Source organism: Mirounga leonina, unplaced genomic scaffold, assembly GCF_011800145.1.
Source record: "Mirounga leonina isolate KUSES-001 unplaced genomic scaffold, KU_Mleo_1.0 Mir_171, whole genome shotgun sequence".
NCBI classification, from domain to species: Eukaryota; Metazoa; Chordata; class Mammalia; order Carnivora; family Phocidae; genus Mirounga; species Mirounga leonina.
Window position 1 is genome coordinate 15,364,215 of NW_023270436.1, and position 9,674 is coordinate 15,373,888.

General features: G+C 45.8%; 1 protein-coding gene across 1 annotated transcript in view; it reads left to right on the forward strand.

Moving 5' to 3' along the window:
* The window catches only part of CCDC60 (coiled-coil domain containing 60), a 157,346-nt gene extending 150,380 nt beyond the window's left edge, over nt 1–6,966 (forward strand). The window contains exons 10-14 of the mRNA XM_035016716.1: nt 351–413; nt 1,311–1,433; nt 3,055–3,186; nt 4,846–5,035; nt 6,865–6,966. Coding sequence (XP_034872607.1) covers nt 351–413; nt 1,311–1,433; nt 3,055–3,186; nt 4,846–5,035; nt 6,865–6,966 — 610 coding nt within the window. The remainder of the gene's footprint in view (nt 1–350; nt 414–1,310; nt 1,434–3,054; nt 3,187–4,845; nt 5,036–6,864) is intronic.
* The last annotated feature ends 2,708 nt before the right edge of the window (nt 6,967–9,674 follow it).

The following is a 9,674-nucleotide window of genomic DNA, read 5'->3' on the forward strand; positions in this document are numbered from 1 at the left end:
AAATGAAACTGGGATCCAGAAGATACATCATTCTGACAATACACAGAGACAGAAGGTCAAAGTCAGACTAGAAGAGTCAGAGCAGGCAGAACTTGCTATAGACCATGAAACAATGTTGGATTTGAGCAGGTGGAAAAGAAACAAGAAGGACTCTCCAGGCAGGGGATATGGGTAGAAGCAAGGACCAAGAGGTGGGAAAAATATACACTCAGTCCTTTGACTGGTCCCTTGATTAGCGCCACCTCCCTTCCCTGAATCCTGGAGGCTAGCAGGTGTCATGGGAGCCCCGAAGGCACCCTTTTTGCGAAAAGCAGGCTCCACACAACCTGAAACCATCCTTTGTGTTTCAGTGACCGATCCAGCAGTTCAAGTGGGGAAAGCCACACCCAAGTCATCCAGAAGAAGTCTAAAAGGTACGCCAGATGGGCAACAGAACATGCTGGGCAGGGCGCCTGGGTGGCTCAGTTGGTTAAGCGACTGCCTTCAACTCAGGTCATGATCCTGGAGTCCCAGGATCAAGTCCCGCATCGGGCTCCCTGCTCGGCGGGGAGTCTGCTTCTCCCTCTGACCCTCCCCCATCTCATGTGCTCTCTCTCTCTCTCTGTCATTCTCTCTCTCAAATAAATAAATAAATAAAATCTTTAAAAAAAAAAAAAAAGAACATGCTGGGCAAAGGCACTGTGGCAACCACACTGTCTGTCTCCCCAGGGGTATGGAAATAACTCAGTGCATACCAGACTCCCTGAAGTCATACACACTGCTTAAAGACAAGGGATGCCCAGGGCAAGGGGCTCACAGCCAAGATGCCAATGCAGACAATGGCAATAAATTCCTCCCCTGTGCCAGACGCTGGGTGAAACATTTTATATTATCTTGCTTATTCCCCAAAACCAATCCTATGAGGCGGGAGCATTCTCCCATTCTACGGAGGAGCAAACTGAGACCTGGCCAGGTGAGATGTCTTGCCTGAGGCCACACAGCTAAGAAATGGTGGTACTAGAGTCCGAACCTGAGTCTCCCAGCTCCAAATTCCATTTTCATCTCACAGTCCTTAACATTTGCCGGGCTCAAGTGACCGGATGTCTCTCTGTGGGCTTATTTAATAAAGTCTGAACCACCAACCTGATGCTGTTGGGAAGATCTGTCCTTCCTACATCCAGGGGAATGCGAAGGGCAGATCCAGGTGAGGGTAGAGAATGAGGGTGTACAGAGAATCTCCATAGCAGGGCACCTTGGGGCCCAGGGAGTCCAGCCTCATGGGTCTGATCCTGGGACTCCATCTCCTAAGCCCTTTGTATCTGTGTCGACAGCCGCACCAACCGTGACATCATCCACTGCAAGACTGGTGTGTGCAGTTCCATGAGGGCCAAGTTTTACAGCGTGGCCCAGGAAGCCGGCTTCTGTCTTCAAGACAAGATGGAAATCCTCATGAAGTAAGGGCACACAAACATCCATTCATCCAAAGGACATTCATCTAGTACCCAGTATGTGCCCACTGATGTCAGGTGCTGGGGCTTAGCAAGGAATAAGGACATATTTCCTGCCCTCGGAGAGCTTATAGTCTCCTGGAAAATATGGGCAGAAACAAATAACTGAGTTGATAAATATATAGGCACAAATTATAGTCATTGCTATACGGGAAGAGAACAGGGTGCTATTAGAGAAAGCAACCATGAGGACCTAATTTAGGTTGGGTAATCCAGGAGGACTTCTCTACGGTGACTTTAGGCTGAGCCCTGACAGATGAGGAGGAGCTGGTGATGTGGTAAGAAGGTGGAAGGACATTTCAGGCAGCAGGAAAAGGACATACAAAGCCCCCAAGGCATTAAGGGACATGGAAAATTTAAAGAGAAGGGAGAAGGAGGGGGTGAGAGCTGCATTATGCACAGCCGTGGACTGTCACACTTGAGACCTGGAACTTGGTTTTAAGAGTACTGGTGGGCTATTGGAAGATTTCCTTTCCTACTCTGACAACCCAATAACTGTCTCCCTTCCCAGGCTACCCCTTGACTGCGGTGACCATTCACCCCAATGAAATTCATCCATTCCATTACTGTGTTATATTGTGACCCTTTTGTCTCTCACCCTTTGAGCATGGACAGGTTAGCTGTTCCAACTGCTCATTGGGAGATGACTTGCCCCCACCTTCTGGGACCCATCTTATAGATAAGAAAAGTGGGCTCAGAGATGTCTCTTCTCAAAGGTAGTAAAGGTGGAATTCAAACCCAGAGAGTCACATAGGAAGAGGGAAGGAGGGGCGGGAGTTCCAGCGGAAAGTAACAGCAAAGTCTTGGAGGCCAGAAGGGGCACAGAACACCAGGAACTGCCAGTAGTCAGGTGTGGCTGGGGCTTCAGTTGCTTTCATGGTAATCAGAGAGACAGACAGAGACCAGATCATAAAAGGTCTTCCAAGCCCAGCTGTGGAGGTTGAACTTTACCTTGGAACTTTGTTCATGAGCCAAAGTATAAAATGCCAAGCTGGAAAATGCTGTAGAATAATCCACAGCCTTGGAGGGCAAGTTACTCAAGAGACTTTATTCCGAGTAAAATGGAAAGCCATTGAAAGTTGTACACAGGTGAATGACATGTTATGTTTATATTGTAAAGGCTCCTTAGAGAGCTAGAACATATGCCCAAAATGATAAGGGGAGTGGGGAAGAGAGGAACCAACTTGAGTCAAACACCTACTGTGCATCTGGCACTAAGCTCAACACTTTACACACACCTTGTATCATTTAATCCTCACCTCCCAGAGCCAGAACCATTACTACTCTCCATTTGACAGTTAGAAAGCTGTGTCAGTACAATCAAAAGTAGTAGAGAGAGAATGAAGGCTGGTAAAAAAGTGACAGGATTTAGCAAGAAAGGCGCATTTCAGGACCTTGAAGAGAGTCGTGTCATCTTGTGGCGTGAGCCACATAAGTGAAGAGCATCTGAGAGGGCTAAGGATTTCATGAAGAAAACAGTGTTTAAGTCAGATCTCACAGGACAACTAGGATGGATAAAGAAGGGGGTATGATCTTCTTCATCTTTTTCATAAAATCTGTGATGCAGGCGCCAAGAAGAGAGAGGTCTCCAGAAGTTCCATTCTTTTGTCATTGCCTCGAATTTTAAGAAGGATATAGCAAAAATGAGGCATCAAGTCTCCATGGTAAAAGGAGATGCAGAAGAAATTGCAGACCACTGGTAAAGATCCTGAGAGCCAGATAAGATGGTCCTTGATGTGGGGGGAGGAAGAAGGGGCTGTTATTACACAATTACATTTGATCCCATTATCCTTCAAGACTGTTCTTGGCCACCAACAGCGCCCCCCCCCATCCCAAACAGGCAGTCAGGCAAGAATCCCTCAGTTCCTGAACCACAGATAATCCAACAACTGTATGCTCCATATTTCTCTTCTGTTTGATTCAGACTTGCAAATAAGGACTAATTTGCCAGCCCCTTGCAAGAGGCAGATGAGGCAAACCACCTAAAAATTTCTACAAATTGTGAGGTCTATGAGGCAATCCCTATATTCCCCCAAATAATTTGACCCCTTAAGGATATAAAACAAGGCAGGCATATCCTAGGAACACTGTGACCCAGCACGGGGATGATAAAAGAATTACAACAAAAAGCAACACGGATTGAGTGATTACTGGGTGGCAGACATGACCCTAGGAAATTTTCCTAAATTATCCATTTTATTCCCCACAAAAATCCTGAAAGTTACATATGAATCCCCACTTTGTAAACAAGGAAACCTCAAGATTTAAACTCCTGTCTGACACCAGTCTCTATGCTCATCTGCAATATAGAATTGGAGTCTGCCATGAACCCTATCACGGCACGGTGAGTAAATCAAGATCTAAGAGCAAGATGAGAACATCTAAAAATGTACCCAGAATCCCTTCCATGATTTTAATAATGTGGAATGGGAGTTTACAAGGAGACAGGAATAAATATATACCACAAAATATAAAATACAAAGCAGTGCACATAGCCCAAAGTTAGATGATCAATTTCTTCTTCAAATTCCTCTACAATTGATTCATCTCTATTGGGGGGGGGATCCTTTTTTTATTTTATTATGTTATGTTAGTCACCATACATCATTAGTTTTTGATGTGCTGATCCATGATCCATTGTTTTTGTATAACACCCAGTGCTCCATGCAGTACGTGTCCTTTTTTCTTTTTTAAAGAGGTTCCATCCCCTGCCTTAAACCCTGGTCATACCTGAACCACCTCCAGGTTGGAATCTACCTTATTTCTACCATCTCAAGAATGGATTACCAAACTACCCTCAGACTCTGTTGCAGCACTCAGAAAGGTTCTCAAAACCCACTGAAACACACAAAGCTGTGGCCCAAGCTTACTCACTAACAGGGACATAGAAAATACACACACAGTTTCCCCTTCCTCGTCCTCCTCCTCCATCTTGGGCATGAGAGCCCCTTGCATCCTGGCAGAGATTCCACAGGTATGTCCGCGTCCTCCCTGGCCTGATTAACTCTCAAAAGAGAAGCTTCAGAATCTCAGTGCCCCTTCCTTTCTTGTGGCTTTTCACACTGTCTGCGTGATTAGAAAAACCATAAATGCTTTAAAGCATGCCCTTAATTTGTTTTTTTAATGAGATGCAAATCATGCTCCAGCTTTTACTACCCCTGAAAAAACAAATCTGCCCGATCTGTGGGCCCTTTACATTCAGGAATGGAGGCAGTTCTCCCAGATAAGGACAATGCTGCCCTGGAGACATCACATGAGTGGTAGAAAGAGAGAGTGGGGAGGGAGGACCTGAGATACCCAGACCCACCCCCCAGCAGCTTCCTAACTGGCCCTCTCTTCTTGGGATTGGGAATTAAAGGTACTTTGATCTGCTATCCAAACTCCCTGAGGATCTGAAGAATTTCCACCCCGCCAAAAAGATCCTGGCAAAACTGCAGAAGTTTGGGGAAAACCTGGACCTCAGGATCCGGCCCCATGTTCTCCTGAAGGTGCTACAGGACCTGAGGATCTGGGAGCTGTGCTCTCCAGACATTGCTGTGGCTATCGAGGTAACTACTGTGTTCTGTCCGCTCCTCACTAGGCCTCCGGTGCCCTTATATAGTCATCTCTCAAAGTCCAGGCACTGGTTAAGTACTGCAAACCCAATTAAAAAGACATCATCAAACAGGCGAGGGATTACCACGTGACCTTGGTGGTTCAACTCCCGGGGACATTATATTCTAGGTAAACGGTGCCCCCTGGGGAAACTTGGAGGCTTTAGAGACACATAAATAAATGGACAAGTGAATAAAATAACTAGCAATCATAATAAAGAGCACTCTAAATGTGGCCCGTGGACCAGCAAGCATAGACCTCACCTGGGTGTTTGTTAGAAATGCCGAATCTCAGGCTTCAAACCGTAGCTACCAACTCAGAATCTACATTTAAATGAGGTCCCAGGTGATTTTTATGCACAATAAAGTTTAAGAGCACTGATTTAAGGTAAATGTAGAGGGGATCTATCTTAACTAGGGCGTCTGGGGAAGGTGACTTTTAAGCTGAAACTGAACTTGACTTATGGGAGGGACTCATTGGCAGTCAATGGGTTGAGAAGGAAGCAAGAAAGGAGGGGCTAGATTGCAAGGGGATTGGAGGTCAGTCTGTGCAGACTGTTGAAAGTCAGGTTAAGGATTTAGGTCTTTACCTTGAGCCTGTGGGGAAGCCACTGAATGGTTTTTAATGGCAGTTTATCATCACCACCCACTCTAGATGTTCCTAGGGCATCAAATGGTATCAACGGATGGGGGAGAGTCACTTTCTTAATTTCATCAGATGGCCTACGTACATTTTTTTAAGTTGGCTCCATGTCCAGCGTGAAGCCCAACGCAGGACTTGAATGCACGAGCATGAGATCGAGACCCAAGCTGAGATTCAAGAGTCGGATGCTTAACCGACTGAGCCACCCAGGTGCCCCAGATGGTATATGTACATTTTAATAGGGCTTTCAATGTCTCAAGATAAAGATGGGACTCAAATGGTGGAATTCTCAGTCCTCTGGGTGTTTTCATGCCAGGCTCGCGCTCCCACAGGCTGACCTGAGTGTATATATGTGGTGCAAGGTCAGGAGTAGGGGAAGGGGGATGACCCTGTGGACAAATTCACAGGTCCAGACTGCACTCACCGCATCCTGTGAGGCTCCTTCAGGAAAGACTGGTAGACTAGTCCAAAACTCACTCAAGGGCAACTCTCCACTCCCCACTTGCCAGTTATGGGGTCCACCTTCCACCTTCCATTTACGGGGTTGTAGAAGAGGCAATCTCCAAGTGGGTAAGAGGAAGGCAGTATGGAGGCTCTGAGGTGAGTTCACCATCCCACCTAGTAAAACTTAGCATGCTCCTCTCCCAGTGAGAACATCAAAGAATGCCTGATAACCAGGATGTGGGGGTCTCTTTATCTAGACCATGTACGAAACCACATTTTGTGTCTTAAAAGGCTTTTTTGGAAGTGAGCTCATAGTTATCATCAATTCTCAAAGAGATCTACAAATGAAAAAATGTTGAAGGACAAATGACATTTTAAAAAAGATATTAAGGATTAGGACAGAAAGAAAAATGCAGACAGCTGGGTTTTTCTGCTCCCCCCAAATTTCTCTGAGTCAACAGTAACAAAAAGAGGCTTAAAATTAGTCTTCTGAACTAGGAAGCTGGAAAGGGGTTCTTTTCTTGAGAGAACAAAATCCCCATCATGATGCTCCAAGGCATTATGAATGCCTGAATGTTTAGAGGCAGCCTGTGGCCACCAGCCTCAATCACACATCTTCCAAGATCTTGGAGGGGGGCAGCAAAGGGAGTCTAGCTTTCAGACCAAATCTGAAGTTGCTACTGTATTTGCCCTGCAGTTTGTCCGTGAACACATCATCCATATGTCTCAAGAGGATTATATCACCTGGCTGCAGAACCGGATCAATATCCCCATCCGATCCCAAAGTCTCCGGGCATAGCCTGGCCCTGGGTCAACCAGCTGTCCCAGTGGAGGAGGGCTAAACTACTGTATTCTTGCTTCCTATCTGTGTTCCTACTTCCTGCCTATCCACTAGGATATAGGAGGGTCTGACTTCTGGCAACATTCTAGAGGAAGATACTCCCAGGTGGAAACTCCCCTCAACCTCATACCCCAGCCTCAAACTCCCAGTCTCTGTTCCTCATTGGTCCAGCCTGACTCTACCCACTCCCTCTCCAGATGCCTTCCTCAAATTCTGGTTAATAAAATGGAGCTGAGTGTTTGATGTCTGGCTGGGAAAGAGTTGGAACTGTGGAATTTGGGTATGGTATTCAGATCCTAATAGTAACCACGGTACTATTTATTAAGCTTTTGTTATGCAATAGGCCCAGTGCTGGGTGAAATTATATTGCCTGCTAATATCATTTAATCTCACAATAACTTGGTTAATTAAGTAGGGAATGATGATACGGTCCCCATTTCACACCAATGGAGCTATAGCATATTTCTAAACATTATGTATAGGCCATGGATGGATAGCTGGGTAGGTGGGTAGATGAATGGATGGGTGGATGGATAGATGGATGGATGGATGAGGCATTCCCAAATAAGGCAAACGGTATGCAAGAGAATTTCAGCCTTAACAGTGCTCATATATTTTCTGGTGGTCTTGGTTGCACAAGGAGGCTTAACTTCCTATCATCTCAAAATGTGTATGGACTCATTGCCATTTTACCTCTTTTCTCATTTTAGTCTTATGCTTACCTACATGCTCACCAAGGTATAAAACAGGTAGTCATTTTAACTCTCGTTGGTGGCCCAGCTGACTTAATGATTAAACAAATGGACTTGATTTGCTCCTATTCCCAGATTATCAGAGCACTCATATAGGCTGGCGCTCCACATCTCTTCATGATAATCCAGAAGGGAGGGAGGAGAGCTGAACTGGCACTCCTTTTTAGTTGAAGCAACAGCTCACTCCTCCATTCACCTACTCAAGTCATTTACACATTCATTCAGTGGATGTTTACTGAGAGCTCACTATGCATCAACCAAGTTCTAGGTTCTGAAGATACAGCCATGACTAAAGCAGACATGGTTCCTGCTCTCTTGGAGGTTACATGGAGATAGACAAGTCAACAAAAGGCAATGGGGTGGGAAGAGGGATTGCACAGCATCACACATCTCTTCACACTGATGTCCTTTGTTTAGCATGATACCTAGACAAGCCATTTGAGGTGCAAAGGTGAGACACTGCCTACAAGAAGTCTGCAAAGTTAAGAGACCCCACACCTCTCTGTATTAAACAGGAATTTGGGTAAGGGGGAGGTGAGAATAAAGGAGGAGGGCCAAGGGAGGAAAAAAAAGAGGAAGAAGGAAAGGGGCCTGAGAAGGAAACTTGGGGGAAAACCAACCAGGGGAAAGTTCCCAAGGTGGGGCTGGCTAGGGGATCTCCAAGAATTACAAGCCAAACCAACCCCCTCCACTATATCACCTTGGATCTTTAGTAATTTCTGTCATATACTCAAGTGTCCTCTGGGGGTGATGTTTTGAGGAAACATGAGAAGAAGCTATGTTCTACATCTGGGTCGGCCTAGGGGCAAAGAAAGGGCTTAAGGGAGTCAGAACGGAACACAATAAAGAATTTAGTAGGAGCAGGAACTCCAAGACAGACTGCTATTCCATAAGTTCTCTAGATTTACAAAAATCTTTGTTTTAAGATTTATTTATTTATTTGACAGAGAGATTGAGAGCACAAGCAGGGGGAGTGGCAGGCAGAGGGAGAGGGAGAAACAGGCTCCCCGCTGAGCAGCAGCGAATCCGAAGACATGGGGCTGGATCCCAGAACCCTGGAATCATATTCTGAATCAAAGGCAGACGCTTAATCAACTGAGCCACCCAGGCGCCCCTATAGAAATCTTGAACGCACATTTGGCTTCCCACTAGACAGGATGGGACTCTGCTAAATTGATATATATCTCCTACATCTCTCAAATGTCAGGTGACATTTAATTACACTAGAGAATCAGTGCAATGGTGCCAAATTAAAGCAGGTACAAGAACATCCCAGGGGACATAGGGCTGAGGATGGCAGGAGGGGGTGGGTCTCAACTCATACTTGAGATGTCTGGAAAGGCTTGCTAGAGAGGGTGATGATAGCTGTAAGATGAGTAGGAACCAGGGAGAGAAAGGTAAGCCAGACAAGGAGGGAGGGAAGAATGTTCCAGGTACGAAGAAGAGTGTGTGCAATGGCCTAGAGGCAAAAAGAAACTTGATGTCACTCAAGGAACTAAAATAACAAGGTCTGGCTAAACTATAAGGCCAGGTTGTTAGCAGGACAGGGAAACGGAGGAGGGAGGTAGAGACAAATTTGGAGATGCTTTCTAGGCCATGTTATGAGGTCAAGACCAACTTACTGGCAATATGGAGCCATGGAAGGATTCTGAGCAGGAGCTTAATCAGACTTGTGTTCCGGAAAAAAAGAAAAGGCTACTATGTAAGTGCAAGGCGGGAGGCAGGGAGCTAAGATAAGGCTGTCACAGTGATTGTGGGGAGAGCAATGGCAGTGGGGACCGAAAGTCTCTTGAAAAGAATCAACAGAACTTGGTGTGGTGGGTTACAAGTGGGCAGAAGGCAGAGAGTATCAGCAACCATGTCTGATCTTCCAGCTTGGATCTCTGGGTGGAGGATGGTGCCTTTAATGTACCA